At 41.9% G+C, this 25,986-nt stretch overlaps 1 protein-coding gene across 3 annotated transcripts in view; it reads right to left on the bottom strand.

Moving 5' to 3' along the window:
- The window catches only part of EGFL6 (EGF like domain multiple 6), a 114,375-nt gene that overhangs the window by 5,978 nt on the left and 82,411 nt on the right, over positions 1–25,986 (bottom strand). For 2 of the 3 annotated variants that reach the window (XM_033949674.1, XM_033949672.1), the window contains 3 exons: positions 14,947–15,024; positions 11,308–11,403; positions 7,166–7,428 (listed from right to left, as the gene is read on the bottom strand). In XM_033949674.1, the coding sequence (XP_033805565.1) occupies positions 7,166–7,428; positions 11,308–11,403; positions 14,947–15,024 (437 nt within the window). The remainder of the gene's footprint in view (positions 1–7,165; positions 7,429–11,307; positions 11,404–14,946; positions 15,025–25,986) is intronic. The other variant, XM_033949673.1, reaches the window with a different exon arrangement.

The raw sequence follows: 25,986 nt of genomic DNA on the forward strand, positions 1-25,986 counted from the left end.
TCCAGCAGAGAGCCCACCCAGAAAACCCGAAGCCTAAAAGAGTACCCCCTCCACCTGAGAGGGAAGTGCATAGCCTACCAGGGACTGCAAATAACAACGAATCTCCAGCCAAAAGGCAGCAATAACCGCACAAGACCAAAGACCATGTGCCAAAGAGTTCTCAACCCGGCGGCACTTCAAACAGATAGAAGTAGAGACACACCCAAAGTGAAAGGCTTGCTTCTGAGAAACATAACCCCTATAAAGGACCCAAAATTGACATTCCTGGAGCTCAGCACTCTGCACCACCCGCGGTATCTGCTGCACCAACGGAGACAAGGATGCAACCCGAGGGTGGCAACCCAAGTCCCGAGTCCACAGAGACAAACCACCATGCTACTATGTCAAATGATATATCAAATTTAGAATGGAGCTTTTGAGGATGGGGGTAGAGACCTGGGGTACAAATCCAGCAACAGACACTACCTAGCGCCCAAGAAAAGGATCTGGGTGTCATTGTAGACAATATGATGAAACCTTCCGCCCAATGTGTGGTGGCGGCCAAAAAAGCAAACAGGATGCTGGGAATTATTAAAAAAGGGTATGGTTAACAAGTCTAAGAATATCATAATGCTCCTATATTGCTCCATAGTGTGACCTCACCTGGAGTATTGCATTCAATTCTGGTCTCCTTATCTCAAGAAAGATATAGTGGCGCTAGAAAAGGTTCAAAGAAGAGCGACCAAGATGATAAAGGGGATGGAACTCTTGTACAAAGAAAGACTAAAACGTTTCGGGCTCTTCAGCTTGGAAAAAAGATGGCTGAGGGGAGATATGATTGAAGTCTACAAAATCCTGAGTGGAGTAGAACGGGTACAAGTGGATTAATTTTTCACTCTGTCAAAAATTACAAAGACTAGGGGACATTCGATGAAACTACAGGGAAATGCTTTTAAAGCCAATAGGAAATATTTTTCCACTCAGAAAATAGTTAAGCTCTGGAGCGCATTGCCAGAGGATGTGGTGAGAGCGGATAATGTAGCTGGTTTTAAGAAAGGTTTAGACAAGTTCCTGGAGGAAAAGTCCATAGTCTGTTATTGAGAGAGACATGGGGGAAGCCACTACTTGGCCCTGTATTGGTAGCATGGAATATAGCTTCACTTTGGGTTTTGGCCAGGTACTAGTGATCTGGATTGGCCACCGTGAGAATGGGCTACTGGGCGTGATGGACCATTGATCTGACCCAGTAAGGCTATTCTTATGTTCTTATGTAATGTAGATAAAAGCATGCAATTTGGCATTTTCATGAGAAACCCAACTACACTTAGATGACGTTTAGTTAAGGTTTTTATTTTCTTGCATTAGAGTAAGGATTCTCAACCCATTCCTGAGGACACACCCAGCCCTCCAATGATTATGCATGAGACAGGTTTGCATATAATGAAGACAGTGCATAAAAATCTAGCTCATGCATATTCATTTGGAATATCCTGAAAACAAGACTGGCCTGGTACATCCTGAGGACTGGGTTGAGAACCCCCATATTAAAGTCTACAACTCTGATGCAAAAGGGGGAGGGAGTAATATTGAGCCATATAGGCCACTATTATTTTTAAAACTAGCTGCCATGGGTATAAAAAAAAATCTGGATATTCAATGGCAGTATTTGGATAGTGGCTGCTACTGAAGTCCCAGAGTCTGGGGTTGGTGCTTTGACTATCAGGACCCTGGTGATAATCACCTCCATCTGCATACCTTATTCCAGGGCCGCCATCAGGGCAGTACCACCAGTCCTGCATTCAGGGGCCCGGAGCTGACAGGGGGCCCGGGCTCCCCCAGAATCCTATGCCACAGTCTAGGAGGAGGGGCGGTCCGCCCCACGTGGACAGGAGAGAGCTGGACAGGGGACCCGCAGAGTTCAATACATCTCGAGCCGCGAGGCCCGTCTTCTGTTCCTGCCTGCCCTGCCGCTCACATATAGCCGATCGCAAGTGTTCCCCGATGTCAGTGCTGACGTCAGAGGGAGGGCTTAAGCAAAGCCTGCCCTCCAACGTCAGCGAATACTTCCGGTCGGCTATTTGTGCGCGGCAGGGCAGGCAGGAACAGAAGACGAGCCTCGCGGCTCGAGATGTATTGAACTCCGCGGGTCCCCCGTCCAGCTCTCTCCTGTCCATGTGGGGCAGACCGCCCCTCCCCCTAGACTGTGGCCTAGGACCCTGGGGGAGCCCGGGCCCCCTGTCAGCTCCGGGCAGGAAACAGAAGACAAGCCTCGCGGCTTGAGCTTCGTTTTGCTGAGAAAGTTGCAAAGATGGGCTGGGAGGCAAACGCGGAACACAAAAGGGGGGAGCGAGTGCGTTTTAGACACAAGGCATGAACTTGGGAGAGAGGAAGGGAGGGAAAGAGATGCTGAGGTGGGGGAGAGAATGGGTTTTTGGACACAGAAGGCATGAACTTGGGAGAGAGGAAGGGAGGGAAAGAGATGCTGAGGTGGGGGAGAGAATGGGTTTTTGGACACAGAAGGCATGGACTTGGGAGAGAGAAAGGGAGGGAAAGAGATGCTGAGGTGGGGGAGGGAATGGGTTTTTGGACACAGAAGGCATGGACTTGGGAGAGAGGAAGGGAGGGAAAGAGATACTGAGGTGGGGGTAGGAATGAGTTTTTGGACACAGAAGGCATGGACTTGGGAGAGAGGAAGGGAGGGAAAGAGATGGTTGTGTACACGGGGAATAGAAGAAAGGAGAATTTTTGGTCATAGGGAGGGAGTGAGGTACAGAAAGTGGCATACCAGGATGGGGGGGGCGGTCCGCCCTGCCCCGGGTTTACGTCCCAAGGGGGTGCACAGCTGGCCACCCTCCAGTGTTCTCCCTAGTCCGGCAAACTGCGGCTCTTTAGTCACTTGAGTGCCACCGCCGCCATCGGGAACAGGCCGGCGCCAAGTTCTCCCTGCTTTTCCCTGTGGGGCCGGCCAACTCTCGCCACTCGCGTCAATTCTGACGTCGGAGAGGACGTTCTGGGCCAGCCAATCGCTGCCTGGCTGGCCTAGAACGTCCTCTCCGACGTTAGAATTGACGTCGGGTGGCGAGAGTTGGTCGGCCCCGCGGGGAAGAGAAGCAGGGCGAACTCGGCGCTGGCCTGTTCCCGATGGCGGCAGTGGCAGCCTATTCCCCAGTGGCTGTGGCAGCATTTTCCCAATGGTGGTGGCATAGGGGAGGGCAGGGAGAAAGAAAGAAAGGGGGGACAGGAAGCCAGAAAGAAAGAAAGGGGGCAGGGTGAAACAAAGAAAAATGGGGCACGGAAAGAGAGAGAGAGAAAGACAGACATACAGAACGAAAGAGGGTGTGGAGAGAGAAAGAAGGGGACAGGGTGAGAGAGAAAAACAGACATACAGAAAGAAAGGGGGTATGGAGAGAGAAAAAGAAAGAAGGGGCAGGGTGAAACAAAGAAAAAGTTTGGGGAGGGAATGAGGTCTGGAGGAGAGGAAGCATACAGGAGGCTGAAAGAAGGGATGCACAGTCAGAAGAATAAAGTGCAACCAGAGACTGATGAAATTACCAAAGGTAGGAAAAATGGTTTTATTTTCAATTTAGTGATCAAAATGTGTCTGCTTTGAGAATTTATATATGCTGTCTATATTTTGCAGTATGGCCCCCTTTTACTAAACTGCAATAGCGTTTTTTAGCGCAGGGAGCCTATGAGCGTTGAGAGCAGCGTGGGGCATTCAACGCAGCTCCCTGCGCTAAAAAACGCTATCGCGTTGTAGTAAAAAGGGAGGAGGAATATTTGTCTATTTTTGTATAGTTGTTACTGAGGTGACATTGCATAAAGTCATCTGCCTTGACCTCTTTGAAAACCCGCGGAATATAAATGATAATTAACATTTTCTCTGCGTACAGCATGCTTTGTGTTTTTAAAATTTTATTGTTGGTAGATCATTTTGACTTGGCCACAAAGGTGAGGGGAACTGCTGAAAGACATCTAGTAATCCTTGAAGGCTTGACTGTGCAGGGAATTTAATCATGTTTTGTTATGTGACTGGCATTATTTAGACTTTAATTTCTATGAATGAATAGAATGAAAATGATATAAATTACATGCTTGTTTTTATGTGCTTGTGCTGAAGGAAAGTGGAGAGAGAGTGGGCTGAGGACGCTGAAGGGAAATGGGGAAGAGAGAATGGGGAGAAGACGCTGATTTATAAATTGACAATTGCACAGAATATTGTTTCTTTTTTATATTCATCCATAGCTGCATGTTAATGATGTGCTCATATGCACTTATTTATCATCATAACATATACATCATCATTAACATGCAGCTGTGGATGTGTAAGGACAGGCTGAGGAGGATTGATGGGAAGGAAGGAAGGTGCACATATCAACATATCGTAAATTTTTAACATGCATGATGCAGCTATAGGCAAGCAGAGGAGGATGGGATCATACAGATGTGTATGTTCAGATATGCGCTCAGATGTGTAGTTTTTTCTGATATATTTATTAAGCTTACAGTATTTATAAAAACACATTTAATACTTGTTACAAAAAATATTATGCAATTGTGATCTACTTCTGGCCTACAAAGGTCAAAAGAAATCCTTAACTGAGATTTTACATTCAAAAGTGAATTATAGCTACTAGCACTATTATTTATTAGTTATTTATTTTGCAGATGTTTGTTAGTTTGTTATTAGTTCAGTATTAGACATATGTTAGTTTAGAATAGATAGGTATAGATTAGTTTAGTTTAGGTTAGGTTAGGGCCCTGCTGAAAGAGTCTACCTTGACGTGGTTGCAGGCTTACAAATCTTTTGGTCAAAGAGTGCGGCGACAGAGAAAAGTATGTGTGTATTCGGCCCATGGAAGAAGGGGGGGTCGGGGGGGGAAGGGGTGCGTGGGGTGCCCAATAGGATTGCTCAGTAAGGGGCCCAGAAATTTCTGATGGCGGCCCTGCCTTATTCACATACACTTAGCAAAGTCTTTTTTCTGTCCTACGTTTATGTGGATACGTATCTGGATAGTGATGCTGAAAGTTGCTGTTATCAGAATAAGTACTTGTTCCTCCCCAGCTCTGACCACAGAGCTGGGGAAGCACTATTTAGTACAGTTTTACTATTTGGATAGTGCCGTGGGGGCCAGAGGAAATATTCAGCTGTACTATAGTACTGTTGCCTATTGAACACACCAGGCCTTATCCAGTCAGCAGGTCTTGCTAACCAGATGAGTCCTTTCAAATATGGGTCCTTTTGCTGTGCAAATAATTTGCATACCTACAATAATGTGAGAAAAAATTGCACATGGTCAACCTATTCTCTTAGCTATCCATGATTAGTGTATTGGCATTTTAAGGTTAAACTTCACAACTCACCAACCTTTCTCCTATGATAACAAAAGCACACGGGATCTCAAGAATGGATGTGCAAAACAAACTTTTATTGGAGACCTGACATGGGCTGTGCTTTAGTGTTATGTCTACATCAAGGGTTGTGGCTGTTGATGGTTCAACATGAATTGATTCCTCCATTCATAGCAAATGGAAAAGTCTACATATTGCAATAATGAGGGCCAGGCCAATCAGAGTCTTAGGCCCCTCCTCAATGCATTCCAGGATGCACTGGGAAGGTAGCCTAAGGCCCTATTTGTCCCAGATACCTAAGGCCCCTCCCATAGCAGCACCGGGAAAGGGAAGGCCCAGCCATTTTGAAGAGGCGGGCCTGCTGTCAAGAGGGAGTGGGCAACCCTTCTGTCGGCTTCTACAACAAGGTATGGGGGAGGGGCAGGGCTGTTCTGAGCTGATCCCCCCCCAGCCCACCAGGGCTGTTAATTGGGGTCTTGTTGTAGGATGGTGAGAGGGGGATTTTTATGTAGGGTGGGGGGAGTGTGGGGAAATGCCATGGGGAAAGTGTCGAAGGGGGGGGTTCAGGTGGCCCGAATGCACAACCAGGTTGTTGAGGCAGGAAGGAGTGGGCATCCCTCCTATCTCTCGGGGTGCATTGCTATCATGGGGGGCGGTCGTCATTGTCGGGTTTATATAACATAACATAACTTTATTTTTCTATACTGCCTTAATCCTGTGGTTGTTGTTGGGGTGGGGGTGGGGTGCGACAACTGTGGTCAGGAGGGGGGCCAACGCAACTTTTTAAAAAAATGGGAACAAATATTATGCGTGAGTAACATGCACAATATCTGTGTTTATAAAAAAAAATAAAAAGTTTCTTGTCCTGAACAGCGGAGTGGCTGGAGACTGCTTTGGAGCTTCCTCTGTCTCTATGCTGTTCGGGTTTCACCTGCTGACTCTGCGCTTGTGTTAGTCACTCTCACAGTGGGATTGGACGGGAATTACGATAAACCTCCACTGAAATCATTTGCAAGCAACTTGTTTGAGCATCAGTAGCTCTTTTGGAATCAGCCAAAAATCGGACTGCAGCGGACCCACGCGGTCTTACTGACCTTGTTTAGTGCATCTAGTGCACACTGTTTTATATGCACAATTGATTTGGATGTAATTTTTTCATTATTATAATGTATGAACTTTTCCATTTATACTGAGGAATCTATTAACTTTGAAGCACTGACAACCACAACCCCTGACACAGGCATAATGTCGAAACATGGCCTATGCCAGGTCTCCAATAACTTTGCTTTGCACATCCATTCTTAAGGTCCACTGCACTTTCATTGTGATGTTGTTTCCCTCTCTTGTTGTTCCTCTATCAACCTTACTCCTAACAACCTTCCCTATCCTCGTATCGCTTTCATTTTCCCTGCGCAAGCAGCATTAGGAACTTGCTGCCCGCCGCAGTGTTGCCTGTCTCTGACATTACTTCTGGGCCCTGTGCCCAGGAAGTGACTTCAGAGGGATAGCCGATACGACACGGGCAACAAGTTCATGAGGTTGCTTGCACCTAGAAAATTAAAAAGGTACTGGGGAAGGGCAAGGGGCTTTGGGAAGGTAGAGAAGAGGGCGGGGGAGGGGCACCACCGACCTCACTACGCCACTGAACATGTATAAAGGGATGCCACTTTTCTTGGTTCAGTATGCTATTTCTTCATTAATTTTTTCTTTATAAAGTCCATTATTATTTCTGTTGCAGAAGAAACTAGTTTATAACTAATAGACAACTGCTAGTCGTGCAAGAATGTGGCATGTCAGCACTGCCATGGCAGTGGCAGCTTGTGTTTGCACTTACATTCTTGGTTTCCTTAGAACTGGAAGCTGGCACTTTGATCTTTGCAGTCTCCCACTCTGCCTTGTTGCCTCTGTGTTCCCAGACAGGAATGCTGCTTTTGTCTATAAACACTCGGAGTCTCCCTACTCTCTCTCCAGCAAGCCGGTGAGAGAATATCAGACAGAAGTTGCTTGCTGGTCTGAGGTCAGTGAGGGAAAGCTTCAGGCGACCAACATCTCGCTTGTGTCCCACAAATGCAGGAACTGCCATGTAATATCCGACACCTGTTGAAAAGAAAAGAAAATGTTTGTTGAAGTTTACTATCAATATTTCACTGTTATGATTTTGATTTCTGGGTTCCTTTTCTTTATTGTCTTCATTTTTTTATTATGATTTATTTTTTGCCTTTTTGAAGAAATATATAGAAATAATAAACCTCGCATCAGCAATAGACAATTACAGCAGTAAACATATTCAAATAATACAGAACGTAAGTAACAGTGTCGGCACATTCAAACATCTTGATAGAACAGGGCCAGTCTGCTGAACAGGATATTCAGCTGGAGATTGTTGGCTATCTCCCACTGAATATAAGTTAGTTGGCTTAGAGGTACTTAGTCAGCCAGGAGCCATTCCCAGCTAGCTACTGTAAATACTACTACTTCTTATTTATCACTTCTATAGTGACTTCAGAGGGATAGCCGCATCCCTTTCCTGCTCCCCCTGTCCAGCAGCAGCCCTTCTCCCTTTGTTTTACCTCCCACGTGTCCAGCAGCACCCCTTCCTGCTTTTTTAGAGACCTGGTATTAACCCCGACCCTGATGAAAGTTTGAAACGCATCAGCAGGGACCGGAAAAGCACATAAAGCAGTAACAGTGCATAAAGCTAAGTCTATCAGTTTGTGCAAAAAAAGTCATAAAAAAAATAATGCAAGTAATAAGTATTAATATTTAACTTAAATACTATTAGTCACTGACAGTAAATGGATCAATGAGGAGTGCTGCCACTCCGTGCTAAGCTTCTCGGATGGAGTTCTGATGATCCTTAGTCTGGAGTGACTGTTTCAAGTGGTAATACAGCGCTGAGATAGGTTATTTATTTTGAATGTTATACTGTGCCTAAGATCTATGGTTGTGATATCTTTACTCTTATGGCACCCCAGCAATTGAACAAAACTCCCTATAGTGCTCCCATTAGAGAGCTAGTTTGAATTTCTATTTTTTTTAAGCTGGCCAGTGGACGACCGATTAGGCTAATATTCAGACTTAGCCGGCCATGAGTTAATGCATAAGTTAAAAGTTTTTATTAAAATTTGATTCTGTTGCTTATCCAACTTCTAAGCGAGATACAGATAAAATATAATGGGGAAAACAAATAAGAAATAGGACAGCTGTTTATGCAGTCCTATTTATGTGCTAAACCTGGCCAGTTTGGTCTGTATATTGGGACCTAACCCTTGACATAATTGGCTTTAAGTTCAGGACTTAACTGGTCAACCTTGTTGAAAATGACCGGAGAGCCGTGACCAAGGGCTCTTTTTACAAAGCTGTAGTAGTGTCTCTGGTGCGGCAAATGAGACAAAACCCATAGGAACTGAATGGGATTCACCGCATTTGCCACACAAGAATTGCTATCATTGCTGAAAAACGGAAAATTCCTCACCAACAAAGGCCACATAATAATAACCCCTATCCTAAAAAATAGCAAACAATCGTCAGCCCTAGTTTCCAACTACAGACCAATTGCTTCCATACCACTCTTTGTAAAGATCATGGAGGGGCTGGTACACTCCCAATTAATGGAATATCTAGACCAGTTCTCACTTCTTCATGAGACTCAATCCAGCTTTAGACCGCTTTTCAGCACAGAAACGGTAATTGCGGCCATCTTAGATTACTTGCACCTATTTTTAAGCAAAGGCCTCAGTGCCCTGATCATGCAATTCGACATGAGCTCTGCCTTTGACCTTGTAGACCATGCGAATTTGCTACAGTGTCAAGACGCTATTGGCATCAGAGACGAAGTGCTAAACTGGTTTCATGGTTTCCTTTCGTCCCGAACCTATCGGGTTCGCTTCAACAATGATCTCTCCAACACCTGGAGCAACCCATCCGGCGTTCTGCAAGGGTCCCCACTATCCCCTCTGCTTTTCAATATTTACATGACCTCACTGAGCGTTCAATTAACCCAGCTGGGGATAAAATTATTCAGTTACGCTGATGACTTCACAATTATTATCCCATTTGCCAACTCCATCTCGGAAACAATTCCAAAAGCATCAGAAGCCATAAACTTGATGGAACATTGGATGACAGACTTCAAACTCAAGCTCAATACTGAGAAGACAAAATTCTTTGTCGCTTCACCGCGCCCTCTTGACACCAAAACCCCACTAGACATCAACAAACATAACTACCCCATACAGCCCACCATTAAAATACTGGGTGTAACTCTGGACCAATGCCTCACCATGAAAGATCAGGTGGACTCCCTAATCAAAACGAGTTTTTTCACCCTCTGGAAACTTAAATCCATTAAAGCATACTTTGATAACTCTGCCTTCAGAATCTTGGTACAATCCCTCGTATTAAGTCAACTCGACTACTGTAACATCGCCTACTTAGCAATCCCCCAAAAGAATATGCGACGATTACAACTAATGCAAAACACTGCGGTCAGACTAATCTTCGGTCTAAAGAAGTTCGATCACGTGACACCATACTTCAAACAGCTACACTGGCTGCCGATGGAAGCTCATGTAAAGTTTAAGTTCGCCTGCCTCTGTTTTAAAGTTTTCTACGGTCTAACCCCTAAATACATCACTGACCTATTCTCCTTCTCAGCCAACAAACACAAGAGAAGCTCCCACTCGCACTTCGTTTCTCCCCCGGTTAGAGGATGCAAACTAAAAAAACACCATGAGCATCTTCTCTCACATCAGGCTGCTCTATGGGGTAAAAACCTAGAACAACTCCTATTGCCCACCACTTATGAGGTATTCAGGAAACGCCTCAAAACTCACCTATTCCTGAAATACCTAGACAGCTGACCCACTTCCCTCCTTCCCTTCTCTTGCCCTTTCTCCCCATTGTTCCCACATCCCTTAAGTTAACTCAACTTGTACGTCAACTCAACTTGTACCCCATTAATCTTCTGTAAACCGCATAGAACTTAACGGTATTGCGGTATATAAACTGTTATTATTATTATTATCATGACTTTGTAAAAGGAGCCATAAGTGAGTTAACTAATTGGCAGCTGTTTCAGGCCAGTTTTGACTATCAGCCAGATAGTGTTTAAGCTTGCTTTTTTGTAGTTCTATTTTTATTAATTGAAGGGAATGAAGGGTTTCAGATAAAAATCACCTTACAGGTCATGGACCTGATGGGCTGCCGCGGGAGCGGGCTGCTGGGCGCGATGGACCTCTGGTCTGACCCAGTGGAGGCAACTTCTTATGTTCTTATGAAGAGTTCTATTTTTTGGCTAACACTGAATATTTAGTAAAAGGGGCTTGTGTTTGCACTCACATGTTAGTAAGGCTATTTATGTGGACCCCCCCTAAATAGTTTAATTTGATAGCAGTTGAAATTGCTGCTATATGAATGCAAATAGATTCAAAGCAAAGTACTGTATAATGTCCGTTTTGTGCAGGATTATTCTGGGAAGGGTGATGATGGGGTGATCATGATTGTTTGAGTTTAATTTTCAAAATCTCTTGGTGGGGAAGAGGGATTATGGACGACAGTTAATTTTTTTTGTGTGTAGGAGCTGAAGCTTTGTCTAAAATGTCTGATATCCTTCCACCAGTCCTGGTCTTGATACAGTCACTAGGTTCAACTGGGGCATACTATACATAGTAGATCTCAAGGTCTTATCTCTCCCCCAAATATTATTTATAAGCTTAACAAAAGAAGGTGATTCAAAACTGGAACATCTTTTTCTATAGAAAGCTTTGTAGATTGTTTCTAGCCAAGCATCTGGCAACTTTGAGCTTGAGAGGTGGTATCAAAGTGGATTCTCAGCTGCCTAACTTACGAACATTATTAGGACCACTCAATCAGTAGACTATTCTTCTAGTATAATGCATTATTTCTCGCCTCCAGTGAATACCCACACCAATGCTGGCAAATAGAGTAGAATGGAATGTTTATGTTAAGAGCTACCATTATCTCGATTAGCAGAATTCCAGTCAAAATCATCTTCGGTATCCTGTTTCCAGTCACATGCCCCTTGGTCAAAACTGCAGTCAATGAGACCATCTGAGAAAAAAAAATGTTGTAAGCTTTATTGTCTAATATATATATATTTTTTTAAAATATACCTTAACCCTGTAGAACTGTCTCTGGAACAACAACAACAATTAAAAAAAAAAAAAAAAAGGATCATTACATATTCAAGAAATGTACATATTTTTTAGTAGTGTAAACAAACTCCACTTAAATGTAGCTGAGAGTCTGCTCAAATGGAAGAAAAAGCCTCATGTTTTATTGGCAGAGCTCAAGCTCAAACCAACACCTCCACAACATTGGCTAAAAAACTTCCATAGAGGGACAACTCGCTGTTGAGGTTTAAAATAATTGAGGACTGAGATATTTTGCAACTGCAACCACTGTGAGTGTTTAAAGCAGTCTGTTAAAATGCCAACGTTTCACAGCACTAAGCCGTTTCCTCAGGGCTAATATGACCTTGCTTGAATCTTCACAGAGTGACATTGTTGTGCTCACGATCTCACCAGTGTCTTCCACAGAGTGACAGTGTTGTGCTCACGATCTCACCAGTTGAGCAGACTCTCAGCTATCTTTAAGTGGAGTTTTTTTGCACTACTTTATTTATATTTTCCCATTTCACCTTTTGCAATATTGTAGTTATCTCATCATTTTTTTTAGTGACATTCTGCTATCTAGGTGCATATTGATGATGTCACAATGACATCAAGATAGTGCTTTAGACATGCCTACTTGCTCTGAACCATAGCTGTTGTGAGTAGGGATTCTCTTCTTATTTTCTTAAACTTTGGGAATGAGATTTAATATACTTTGCTTGAATAATGCATTATTAAACATATTTTTCTATTATTATTAAAGAGGAGTCCTCTTTACCCCCCAAAATAGAAGGTTTAGTATGCAATATATTTTTTTTCATGTGCTGTGCTTAAGTAATGCATTATTAAACATCTTTTGAACTTAATATCAAACTGGAGTCCTCTATACCCCCAAAAATAGAAGCCCCATTCACCTATATGCGGACGCCTCCAGCACTCCTAAGTGATGCCTAAGTCACGTCCACCTAACTCAAGCCTATCTAGCACTCAACTCATGGTCAAATGTAAACCTGCTTTTGCAAGGAGTCCTCTCCCACCAAAAAATAGAAGATTTATTATGTTATATATATATATATATATTTTTTTTTTTTTCATGTGCTTTGATTGAGAAACATAGAAGCCAAAAGCGGAACTGGACAAGTGTTGAAGGTACATGTTTGCTATTTATCCTAGAGAAATGACTGCTTGTAAATCAAGAGGATATAAGCTTGGTTTTGGAATTGACATGTGGTTTACTATCTGTGTGTGGTGCAGTGTTTAGAGCCACAGCCTTAGCACCCTGACGTTGTTGGTTCAAATACCCCACTGCTCCTTGTGACCCTGGGCAGAAGAGAAATATGATAAAGGAGCCAAATTTAAATACCTCATAAGATATAAGTGCTATATAAATAATTAAAAAATAAATAAAATATAATAGTGGTGCCAGCATTTTACTGCATACAATTTTAATGTAAAAGAACAGCATATAATCGGTGTTCTAATGATGACATAATGATAACATTATAGACGTTATTAGGTGCTTAGATTCACTCAGCATGATTTTCTATAGTGCATCTATGCATTATAGAATTGCACTCAGCAATCTGCCCCTGGACGTCTAAACAACGCCTAATATTTAAACGTCCTTTACAGAATCTGCCCCTTAGGGCTCCTTTTAAAAAGGTGCACTAGCTTTTTTAGCGCATGCACCAGATTGGCACGTGTTATAGTGCGCTCTACCCGAAAAACTACCGCCTGCTCAAGAGGAGGCGGTAGCGGCTAGCGCACGCTATTCCGTGCGTTAAGGCCCTAACGCACCTTCGTAAAAGGAGCCCTTAGTGTCCATTTATTTGGTGTCCAGCATTTAGTGACATGTATAGAATTGCCCCCTGTTTAGTGGAAAGGCAGGTGGAGTGAGGGCAGAGAAGCATTGTTTCAAAATTAATAGGTACTCTTATTTGAAAATATCTTTATTAATATCAAGCTTATGTAGCTAAAATGCCAATGTCAACAAGAATAACATCAGTGCCACCAGAATTTCTATACAAAAACTTGCAATGTAATCAGCACAAAATGCAAACTTTAAAAATTACCTAAGAAAACAATAGCCACAGAACTTTTATTTTCTGTGAGTAATTCATGCATAGCTTAGAAAATACAAATCTTCATCACTCCCACAGATTTCTAAAGCATATTATGTTTCTTCTTCTGTAAAGGATATTTCAGGAAGAGGGGTGGAGGAAATAGAGAATGACACGGGGGAACTCATGTTCCTGTCCCATCTCGGTGAGTTCTTTTCCTGTCCCTGCCTCATTGCTGCAGCTCTGTCCTCATCTGCACAAGCCTCAAACACTTTTAAATCATAAGTGTTCAAGGTTTGTGTGGTTAAGGCAGAGCTTACAGGAATGGGGCAGGGACAGAGACAAAATTCACGGGTATGGGACGGGAAAATTGAGTTCCTGTGAGGACGGGGAAAAATTTGTCCCCGGGTCATTCCCTAGGAGGAAGTAGTAGAGGTGGATCTAACTACTATGCTAGAAACATCTATTTTAGAGACTGAATTAAGATGTACTTTGATGACTTTTTTTATGTAGTGAAGATAGAGAGAAAGTTTTGATTAATTTTTTTAGGAAAAGAATGGTTCACTTTCATGGTTCTCCTATATATGTTTTTTCCTGATGTTTCTTGGAGAATGCAGGTGATCCATAGAGAGTTTCTTAGATTGAGACCCAAGGCTTTATCCTTGGGTATGACTTTTGTACTGAAATTTCCCAGAGTGTTTGGTGAACTTTCAGGGAAAAAATTATATTTTTCATGATCCTAAACATTTAAAATGTTAATTCAAACTCAGGAATCGGCAAAGTCTGCATCTTCTGGTGAGCTGAAGTAATGATTATACATTGGTGAATATCCTCCCCCTTTTAAGAAACCTTAGTGCGGTCTTTAGCGATGGCTGCGACAGGAACAGCTCCAATGCTCATATGAATTCTGTGAGCGTCAGAGCTGTTGCCACCGCGGTTGGTGCTAAAAACTGTGCTATGGTTTTGTAAAAGGAAGGGTATATAAGGCAAATTGTATATGTACACAGAGTTTTAGTTAGATGAGACCAATAATAGGGCCTTCTGTTATGATTTCTTAAGGTTTCCTTAGTGTGACAGACTTGGTTCTCCTCTCAATCACTTTAATGCTCCAATTATGGAGAGAGTCTGAGTTTGATATTCTTTAAAAATTATTTTTGGTTTTTCTTTGATTCAATCTGTGGAGATTATGTTTTGTATTATGATGATTGTAAACTTAACATTTCAATTTAAAAAAACTCCCAAACAAATCTATGATCATTGTTGGCAGTCCCTACCCTTGGCCTGCCCCAGGAACATCTCTGTTGAATGTGGGCAAAAGTGCATGTGTTCACATTCAGCCTCAAACACTGGACAGTTTTCAAACAGTCCTTTTAAACAGGTGTAATTGTCTTCCAAATGTGTACAGAGAAATGATATATTACCTTCATTCGGCTTTGATGCTGAAATGCTTTTTTGTGTCCCAAGAGGATGAGAGGCAACTTGTTCGTTCACCTGCAGAGCTAATTAAATATTTCTCAGTAATACTGCCAGAGAAATGGGAAAAAGCTTTTCTGTTCTACAGAAATAGGGGGGGGGGAGGGGGGGAGAGGACAACATCTGGAAAGCTATGTATTCTAATGATAAAGTCTAATGGAGGAACTTGACTTGGATTTAGTGGTGATCATGGAGATGTGGTTCACACAGAGCCATGACTGGGATATAGTTTTACCAGAATGTAATCTATTCTGGAAAACAGAGTAGAAAGAAAGAGAGGAGTAGTGCTATATGTTAAATATAATATTATAGCAGCAGAACTGCAGGACTTACGAGGTTAGGAGGAACCATTGTGGGTTAATCTGGAAAAGGGGACTGGAACATCTATTTACAGTGATATGAAGTACAGACTTCCTTCAAAGGCAGAATACAGTGACATAACAATACAGTAATACAATACAAGATGGCAGATAAAGGCCAAATGGCCCATCTAGTCTGCCCATCCGCAGCAACCATTATCTCTTTCTGCCTCCGAGAGATCCCACGTGCCTATCCCAGGCCCTTTTGAATTCAGACACAGTCTCTGTTTCCACCACCTCTTCTGGGAGACTGTTCCATGCATCAACAACTCTTTCTGTAAAAAAGTATTTCCTCAAATTACTCCGGAGCCTATCACCTCTTAACTTCATCCTGTGCCCTCTCATTGCAGAGTTTCCTTTCAAATTAAAGAGACTCGACTCATGCACATTTACATTATATAGGTATTTAAACATCTCTATCATATCTTCCCTCTCCCGCCTTTCCTCCAAAGTACACAGATTGAGGTCTTTATGTCTGTCCCCCATACACTTTATCATGAAGCCCTTCCTATGGACAGACTCCAACCTTTTTTATATCTTTTTGAAGGTGTGGCCTCCAGAATTGTACACAATGTTCTAAATGAGGTCTCACCAAAGTCTTATACAGGGCCATCAATACCTCCTTTTTCCTACTGGCCATACCTCTCCCTTTGCAACCTAGTGAAACCTGCTACTTCCTCAAAGTGTAATTCTCAACAATGTAGTCGTTTTGGTCAAGGGTTCAATTATGTTTTCTTTAAGGAAATAAAAGATTTACATTTTAAAATAAACTTCACCCAAATATACAAAAACACAGGTGAAATAAAATAAATATTAAAATAACAGTTTATCATCAATACTTGTTCCAAAGTTTTCCTCATTAATTTCCACAGACAGGATTTCTTCTAGAGCAAAACGGGTAAGTATCCAGCCCTTTTATTTCTCTGTTGGGATCCATTGGGTAACTTTCTTCCTTTTCTGGCCCGGAACAGCTTCTTCCACGATATCTACTCCCTAGCTAAAAAACCCCAAAGGAAGCAAAACCCTATGGGGGTAATAATAAAAAAAACAACAACATCTAAAAAGTGTCCTAAATGGCTACTTGGACGATCAAAAAGCCTGATCGTCCAAGTACCCATAACCAAAGCTGGTTTTTAGACGTATCTAAAACCAAATTAGGCCTTTCCCCTGCCTCTAAACGCACAGAGAGAAAAGAGGTGTGTTTAGAGGAGGGGAAAGGGCGGGCAGTGGGCGGGAGGTGGGCCGACCTACATCTAGCCGTACAACAGGTATAACCAATACAGTTTAGTCGGCACTTAGACCTTTTTCACTTAGACGAAATAAAACCAGGTTTAAGTGCCGAAAAACGGGCTGCTGAGCTGATGGCCGTTGGCGCCATCAGTTCAGCGGCCCGGCAACCTAACCATCGCGGCAGGAGAGATGCCTCGACCTGCGGCAGTTCTGGTAGAGGAGTGATGGCATCGCGGTAGGGGAGATGAGGTATCTCTCCTGCCGTGATGGATCATTCCCCCCCCCCACAAACATTGGGGCAAGAGGGAGGTCAAGTCCTCTTGCCCCGTTGAAGCTGCGACCCCCCCCCGACTCGATTGGGCCAGGAGGGAGCCCAACCCCTCCTGGCCCAGGCGACCCCCCTACACGTTCGGGCCAGGAGGGAGCCCAAGCCCTCCTGGCCCAGGCGACCCCCTTACCCCAACCCCCCACTACATTACAGGCAGGAGGGATCCCAGGCCCTCCTGCCCTCGATGAACCCCCCTCCCCCCAATGTCCGCCCCCCCAGAACCCCCGATCGGCCCCCCCAGCCAACCCACGACCCCCCCGGATGACCCCACAACCCCCCCACCCACACCCCCCTTCCCCGTACCTTTTCGTCGTTGGCCGGACAGATGGGTGCCAAACCCATCCGTCCGGCATGCAGGCCACCGAAGAATGGGGCCGTATTGGCCCAGCGGTACCAAAGCCCCGCCTACTGGTGGGGCCTAAGGCTCCTGGGCCTATTCTGATTGGGAGGGGGGTGTCGCGGTTTGCCATGGCAGGAGGGCTTGGCACCCTCCTGCCTGGATGGTTGTGGGGAGGGTGAGGATTCTGTAACCGGTGCTGTTTTTGACAGACACCGGTTACAGAATCCAGCTTTTAGGTGAAGGAGTGGCTCCTCCTTCGCCTAAAAGCCCTTCTGTTGGACATTTTTGGCTTAGGCGTTTTTTTGTTTCATTATGGCTTAAAAGTGTAGACGTGCTGTGGGGGTACTTTTGGTTTTTAAGTATACAGACTTCAAAATCACTGAAACTCACTTAAATCAGCATAACACAAATCCTTTATAAAAAAAACTTTGCTGATATATCTAATAAAATTTATTTTACTACAAATAAATTAATTTTACTACAAATAATTTATTCCACTAACAAAAACGCCAAATCACTACACTCGAGCTAACCTAAAGTAAATACCTCAGCTCTAATACCAATTTCCTAAACCAAATCAATTATTAAAATGAACCACCAGTTAATTCAAAAATTCCCGAGCATATAAAAGGAAGTCTAGAGGCACCTATATCACTAAAAGATTTACAAGCAGCATTGAAGTCCCTTAGAGTTGGATCCGCTCCAGGAGGGATGGTTTCATTGTAGAGTTTTATAAATCATTTCAAATTACCCTATTACCTCTTCTATTAAATTTATATCAGGCTCAACTGACTAAAGGTTGTATTACAGGTACTATGGCAGAATTAACTATTGTTTTACCAAAGCCAAATAAAGATTCCATATTGGTTTCAAACTACAATGTAGATGAGAAATTGTTGGCTAAGATATTGGCTTTAAAATTGGCAAAGGCTCTCCCTTATATTATTGGGATGCACCAAACGGGGTTTGTTGCTCAAAGACATTCTTCAAATAACACCAGATTGGCTTTTCACATGTTAAATTTAACATAAGCCATGGAAGATCCGGCCTTCTCTGTATCCTTTGATCGTGTAGAATGGACTTTTATGTATCAAACAATGGATTGGTTCAGTATTGGTTCTGGATTTATACAAATGATTCAAACCTTGTGTAGCTTCCCTTCTGCCAGATTGTATGTTAATAATAATTTTTCTTAACGTTTTTGTCTGGGGAGAGGAGTTAGACAAGGGTGTCCATTATCTCCTTTGCTTTTTGATATTGTATTGGAACTCTTGTTATTAGCTATTCAGCAAACAGAGGAGATTCAGGGTATTCCTTATACAGGTCGGGAATATAAAGTCTCTGCATATGCAAATTATATTTTGCTTAATTTGAGGAATCTTGAAACTACCATTCCATATTTAATGGAGTTGATTGATAAATTTGGGAAGTTTTCAGGGTATATAATAAATTAGAATAAATCTGAGATTCTTCTGATAAATGTCCATTGTCAAAAAGGTTTATTTTATTCATTTCCCTTTCTATGGGAGGGAGAGGGTATTAAATATTTAGGCATTTGGATTCATAAAACGTTGGAAAAGACAATGACGATAAATGAAAAGTATTTACTGACAAAGGTCACGGAATTGTGTGAGCAATGGAACCCTTAAGTCTATCTTGGTGAGGGAGAGTTCACACTGTTAAAATGATGATTTTGCTTGTGGTTTGCTACCAAATGGGTATGATACCAGTTTATTTTCTGGGGTCCTTTTACAAGAAATTAAATAGTATTCTTATAAAATTTATTTGGTTGGGGAAAACAGCAAGAATTGCTTTAGTAGCTTTACAAAAACCAATTGAGGCGAGTGGGGTAAATTTTCCAAATTTCTATAGGTATCATCAATCCTATATTATGCGTCAAGGTATGTATTGGATCTTCCCGGAGCTCATGGAAAGTCTTCCAGACTGGCTATGGTTAGAATGGCAACTCATGTTTCCTCTGAGATTATGGGCTCATTTTACAAAGCCGCACAAGGGCCTTAATGTGCGGAATAGAGCGCAGGCAGTAGATTTCCGGCTAGCGCACGCTAATCCGGTGCGTGCGATAAAACCACTAGCGCGGCTTTGTAAAAGGATCCCTATGTCACATTCTGAGTATCAAGCTACCTAGATTGTATAAGGAAAATAGAATTTTTGTAGATACTTGGCAGACACTAAAATGTGTGAATAATTTAACACCTATTTCAATTCATAAATCAACCTGTCAGTCCCTTTGGCTGAACTCCAAGATTCAAATTGCTTCCCATGTACTGACTAAACGTATCTTTATTGTAAACCATTTCTATCCCATGTACTGTCAAATGTATCTTTATTGTAAACTGCTTCGAACTTCACAGTATAGCGGTATATAAGAAATAAATTATTATTATTTGGAAGCAATGGCTGCAGGCAGGTATACGTACCTTGGATGATGTTATTTCAGGTAATCAGCTGCTTGATTTTTCACAATTGCAACACAAATGTGGTCTTAATAAGTCACAAAATTATAGATGGTTGCAATTGAAGCAGGCCATTCAGAAGGGGTTCCCTGAATGGAAAAATCTTGAAAATCAATATAGCCTGCTGGTCTTATGTTTTCAGGAGGACTTCCTGGGACATCAGGCCGCTCAGTAGTATAAATTATTATCTGGATTTTTGAATAGGAAACCAAAGAATGGTCTGTGTGACATTTGGAGCATTGAGATAAAGCATCAAATTACTGCATCTCAATGGCCACGTATTTGGGCTTGGAGGATGAGATGTACAGCGCCGGCATCTATGAGACAAACTTGTTTTTTCTTGTTACATAGAGCATATTGGACCCCAGTTCGTCTACAGAAGTTAGATAGCTCTAAGTCTAATAGATGCTGGCACTTTCATCTTGCAGCTGGGACACTAGATCATTTGCTATACTATTGTCCGTTGATACTCAGTTTTTGGAAATCCATTTGGGGCCAAGTAAATAATTTATTGGAAAACCCAGTGGCATTATCATATGACACTGTGTTATTTGGTACTTCAATGAGAGCTAAGAGTCAAATTTCTTCTAATAATAATAAACTTTTACTCAATATGACAGGGGTTGCCATACAGCATATCACAAAAAACTGGAAAAATTGGGACAGGCTGAGTTACAATTTTTGGTGGAATTCTTTGTCATATCTTTAAAATGGAGCGTGTAATAGCTCTTCAGCAAGGACACTTTAAGAAATTTAAGGATGTTTGGGAACCATTAGAAAAATACTGTAAAGAATGAATATTGTTTTTCCCTTTGATTATGCACGTCCAAGGTGGGGGAGGGGGAGGGGAGGGATATTTCTTGTTTGGGGTTTTTTAGATTGCAGATAATTGTGGGGTAGGATGGGGGAGGGGTATTGATCTGTTTGTATCTCCTCCTGGAGAGGAGAATATTAAGTGATGTTTAAAGTGTAAAATGTTTGTATCCTGTATTGCACTTATTGAAAGTTTTAAAAATGAATAAAGATTAAAAAAAACAATGAAAAAAAATTATTAAAATGAAAATGTATCTTTACAAACAAAATCTACAGAGACATCAATTAACCTGCACCTGTCTCTGCCAACAAAACCAACCTAACTGCCCACCTTGGCAGTTTTCGAACTCTCCCAAACACTGCTGACTTCTGCATGAGGTCATCAGACCTGTTGCAGACATGAGCAGTCTGGAATTCCAACAACCACTCATGCAAAAACAGCATTAAAGTAGCCAAAAATCAAAATAAAATAAAATCCAATAAACCATACTTGTAGATGTCTTCATAACTTTCTGAAACCTTAACTTTCTTTCTTTTCCTTCAGCCATGGCAACCTCTACGAGCTCCTGAGCATGAACCTGCTCGGGATCTGTTGCCATGGCTCCCCTCTGACGCTTTCCCTTGAGCCAGTGCCACCTAATACAGGTATGTGCTGGATTAAAAAAATAAAAAATGACCCGCAAAGAACTGCGATTCCCAATCTTCAGGAGAGGTCCTCCGGAGCCTCTCCACGGTCCGTCCGATTCTCTGACACCTCTTTGGTGCTTTCAGCACCTTAAAAATCTTCTTTGGGCCATTTAGACCCAAAGCTGGACTGGGGAGCAACCGTGCATCCACATCTGCTCACTGATGACATCACCACGCATACGTGGTAACATCACCAATGCACTCCGCCACTGCGAGTAATCCCTGATGGCAATGAGCAGTGCTGGCTGACTCCTGTGGCTCTCTGGGAGCTCTGACTTCAAGCAGGCCTGCTCCCTGCTCCCTGCCGACGCTCTGGGGGTCTCCGGGAGATGCGTACTTCAGGCAGGCTGACTCACGACTTGTCAGCACTGCCAGACAGTGGCTCCACCACGGCAACGAATATGGCCCTGAAAACAAAATTTGGGACTGACACAATCCTGCCCAGCCAATTGGGCCAAAATGCTCTGGACCCGGGTATTTAAATTTTATCTTTTATTTTAAACCTTGGTTACACTAGCATCCTTCTAGCTTTCGCTGTCACCTTCTCAACCTGTTTGGCCACCTTAAGATCATCACATACAATCGCACCCAAGTCCCGCTCTTCTGTCGTGCACATAAGTTCTTCACCCCCTAAACCAGTGGTCTCAAACTCAAAGCCTTTGCAGGGCCACATTTTGGATTTGTCGGTACTTGGAGGGCCTCAGAAAAAATAGTTAATGTTTTATTAAAGAAATAACAATTTTGCATAAGGTAAAACTCTTTATAGTTTATAAATCTTTCCTTTTGGCTAAGTCTTAATAATAATATTGTCATTTATAGCTAAAGAGACATATGATCAAGAAACTATTATTTTACTTTCGTGATTATGATAAACATACTGAGGGCCTCAAAATAGAGCCCGACGGGCCGCGAGTTTGAGACCACTGCCCTAAGCTATATCATTCCCTCGGATTTTTGAAGCCCAAATGCATGACCTTGCATTTCTTAGCATTAAATTTTAGCTGCCAAATTTCAGATCATTTTTCAGGTTATGCCAGGTCTTTCTTCATGTTATTCACACCGTGCTTCCTAATCCTTATATTTTTGGAAAGGATAAACAATCAAACCATTCCACTCCACTCAGTATGTTATAGACCTCTATCATATCTCCCCTCAGCTATCTTTTCTCCAAGCTGAAGAGTTCTAGCCTCTTTAGCCTTTGCTCATAAAGAAGTTGTCCCATCCCGTTTATCATTTTTGTTGTCCTTTTCTGTACTTTTTCTAATTCCGCTATATCTTTTTATTTATTTCTTCCATTTGTGCATTGCACATACCTATACAAGCTCTTGGCGACATTAAAGAGGAAGGAGTTAGAAGAGGGTAGGGAGGACAATGGAGGGCAGGAAGATACAGGAGGAGACGAGGATACAAGGGATTAGGTGTCAAATAGATGAGTTTTCATTTTCTTACGGGATTGATGTGGTTAGGTTCCGTCCTGGTCATTTCAGTAAGGTCATTCCAAGTTTTTACGCCTAGAAAGGTGAACATGGAGTGGAAAACACACTTGTATTGTAGATTTTTTGTGGAAAGGAGATTTAGAATTATTTTTAAGCCCTTATAGGTCCACCTGGCTTACTTCAACAAAATCAGATTACTATTCTATCATGTAAACAGGATCAGAAAGAATGGAATTCTAGATATAAGGTGAAACAGCAGGCAAATAAGATTGTAGGCTGAGAGCATTCTTTCCATTTCATCTAGGAACTGCAAAGGGCAGCATTTTAAGTGCTGTAAAACAACACCTGCATGCTTCTCTTCCAAAAGACACGTAATTCCATAAATCATTGAGGTAACGGCTGTCTCCATGCAAGTCCCTCTGCACCTTCCAGCCTGTCTCATTCTTGAGTAGAATGACATTTGGTCGATGTTCTCTAAGCCAGAGTTCAGTGGTGAGCCCAGACATTCGAAGAGTGAATAGGTTTTACAGAACTTTTACCCATCTGTATGCACTTGTTCTTAAGTTAAGAAACAGACCGCATGATATATAAAACAAGTTATTGCTTACTCTGGAGCAAGTTCATCATAGTAGATGTCTTTTTTTTCTGCTAAAAAAAAAAAAACAACCCACACTCTGTCATATGAGGAAAGACTAGAGGAGGTTAGGGCTCTTCAGCTAGGAAAGGAGATGACTAAGGGGAGATATGATAGAAGTCTACAAAATCCTCAGTGGTGGTGAACGGGTACAAGTGAATCGATTTTTTTTACTGCATCAAGATTTACAAAAACTAGGGAACACTTGATAAAGTTACAGAGTAATACTCTTAAAACCAATAAAAGGAAATATTTTTTCAGTCAAAGAATAGGTAATTTCTGGAACGCATTGCCAGAGGGTGTGGTAAGAGCAGCTAATGTAGCTGGTTTAAAAAAAAGGTTTGGACAAGTTCCCGGAGGAAACGTTTATAGTCTGCTGTTGAGACAAGCATGGGGGAAGCCACTGGATCAGTGGCATGGAATGCTGCTACTATTTGGGTTTTTGCCAGATACTTTTAACTTGGATTGGCCTCCATGAAGATGAGATACTAAGCTAGAAGGACCATTGGTCTGACCCAGTAATGCTATTCTTATGTTCTTAAAGTATTTATACAATGTTTTGGATGAAAATCAGTTAAGCACCAAGTTACTCTGAATGATGGTAAAGACTTCCTGTCCCTTGAAAATTTACCCAAGGTCATGCATAATGTACCAGAGAATTCTATGTGCTTCAAACTATAGTTCTCTACAGTTGCATTCAGGGTACACTTTTGATGTGCATAAGCTTGAAGGTTGGATCGTAGACTTTAACAGATCTCACATATGTAACAGAAGTATCTATAAGATGGAGCATTTAGAATTCTAATTATAGGAAGACTGAGACCTGCACAGGCTTTCATAGCCATAGTACATGTTGTCTGCCTAAAGACTAAGATCAACCATGATCTCTAAGGACAGTAAAAGGTTATGAAGAGAAAAAGGCCTCAAGATATTAGTATGACATATGTTTTGAGAACAAACATCAATGCTTAAAATGAATTTTAAGCTCCATACTTTTAGGACTCTCTTGAAATGCTTTCCACTGCCTTTCAGAAAACTGCAGGAATATGTTCAGGAAATTTACTGGATATCTGCTGATTTAACTATATATTAAGCCTTGGTTGGAAAGTTTGCAGTTTCCCTGGTATTTTACAAAAGGCTCTGCCAAACACAAAACGTTTTGTAAAATATGTATAAGGGCACCAGCAAATTCATGTGGTGCCAATTAAGCACCAGAACGTGATTTTATTATATTTTTCAGTGCTAAATAACCACAGGAGGCTATGCACAGTTACCCCCTCAATCATTGCTTCAAACCCTGGCCAAAAGGAGCACTTTGAAGAAATATATGCATGACTCGGAGATGGTGCAAAAGCTAAGAAGGAAATTCTTTTAAATATATGATTCCTGCTGTAAAATAGGACCTGCTTGTATATTATTTCAAGCTTCCTTATAAATCCTGGAATGCAGACATTTCATGTGGAAATGCCATCTTTCTGAAATTGCCATTTATATTTTGTATACAATCTGCACATGTAAATGCTGTTACTTCAACATGTGGATTTTCCTAAAATGACCTCCATTATAGATTTAATGGATCCTCGAGGACATAAAATGCTTGAAATGCTGACACACACACAAAGAATGCAAAGGCGATTACAGCACAATGAAGAACTGAACGATATACACCTATGTGCATCATCTGATGCGAGGAGACCCTCCAGCCACGACCCCGAGTTCAGTGTGTCGTGGCTTGGAAAAATTTGCGAGACACTCCCCTAAGGTGTCCCACTGCTCTGCTGGCATGTCTGTGTGGCTAGTGTAGTTTAAATGGTGGCTTCGCCTATGTCAAAAAGGCTTGGTTTTGGACGTTTTTAACTTGGATGTTTTTCTTTTTGAAAATGGCCAAAATGTTGGATATCCTAATGATTTAAACATCTAAATATATGATTTAAAAAAAAAAAAAATAAAAATAAACGTCTAGCGGTTTCAGAAATGGATGTATTCACCTCCTGATTTTTGGACCTATTTCTTAAGACATCCAAATCAGACATAGACACATTTTAAAAAATGACACTTCATGTATTTGTCCCATGCTTTCTTGAATTCAGAGATAATCCCCATCTCTACCGAGAGACCATGCCAAGAATCTACTTCACTTTCTATACAGAAATATTTCCTTAGATTAGTTCTGTCTACTATTCTTTCACCTTCATGCTATGCCCCCTCATTCTAGAGCTTCCTTTCACTTTAAAGAGGCCTGCTTCCTATATATTTGTACCATAGAAATATTTAAATGTCCTTTATTATATTTTCTCTCTCTCTTCTTTGTTCTCAAGTATACATGAAGGAGCATTTTTGATAGGACGTCTAAGTCATACTTATGACATTTCCCGCAAGATGTCCAAAGTTGAAGTTGGAGAAATGGCCATTTTTGAAACCAGCAACACAGCAAGCTGTCTCAATTTTTTTTTTTGAGGGGGAGGAGAAATCACCTATTTAGATGTTTTGGCTTCCAAAATCTGCAATAGAGTAGACATGAAGAAAGATCTGGCGAAGCATGTAGAATGGTTGTAAAAGTGACAGCAAAAGCTAGAAGGATGCTAGGTTGCATACGGAGAGGTATGGCTAGTAAGAAAAAGGAGGTATTGATGTCCCTGTATAAGACTTTGGTGAGCCCTCATTTAGAATATTGTGTACAATTT

The sequence above is a fragment of the Geotrypetes seraphini genome, chromosome 6, assembly GCF_902459505.1.
Source record: "Geotrypetes seraphini chromosome 6, aGeoSer1.1, whole genome shotgun sequence".
Taxonomy (NCBI): Eukaryota; Metazoa; Chordata; class Amphibia; order Gymnophiona; family Dermophiidae; genus Geotrypetes; species Geotrypetes seraphini.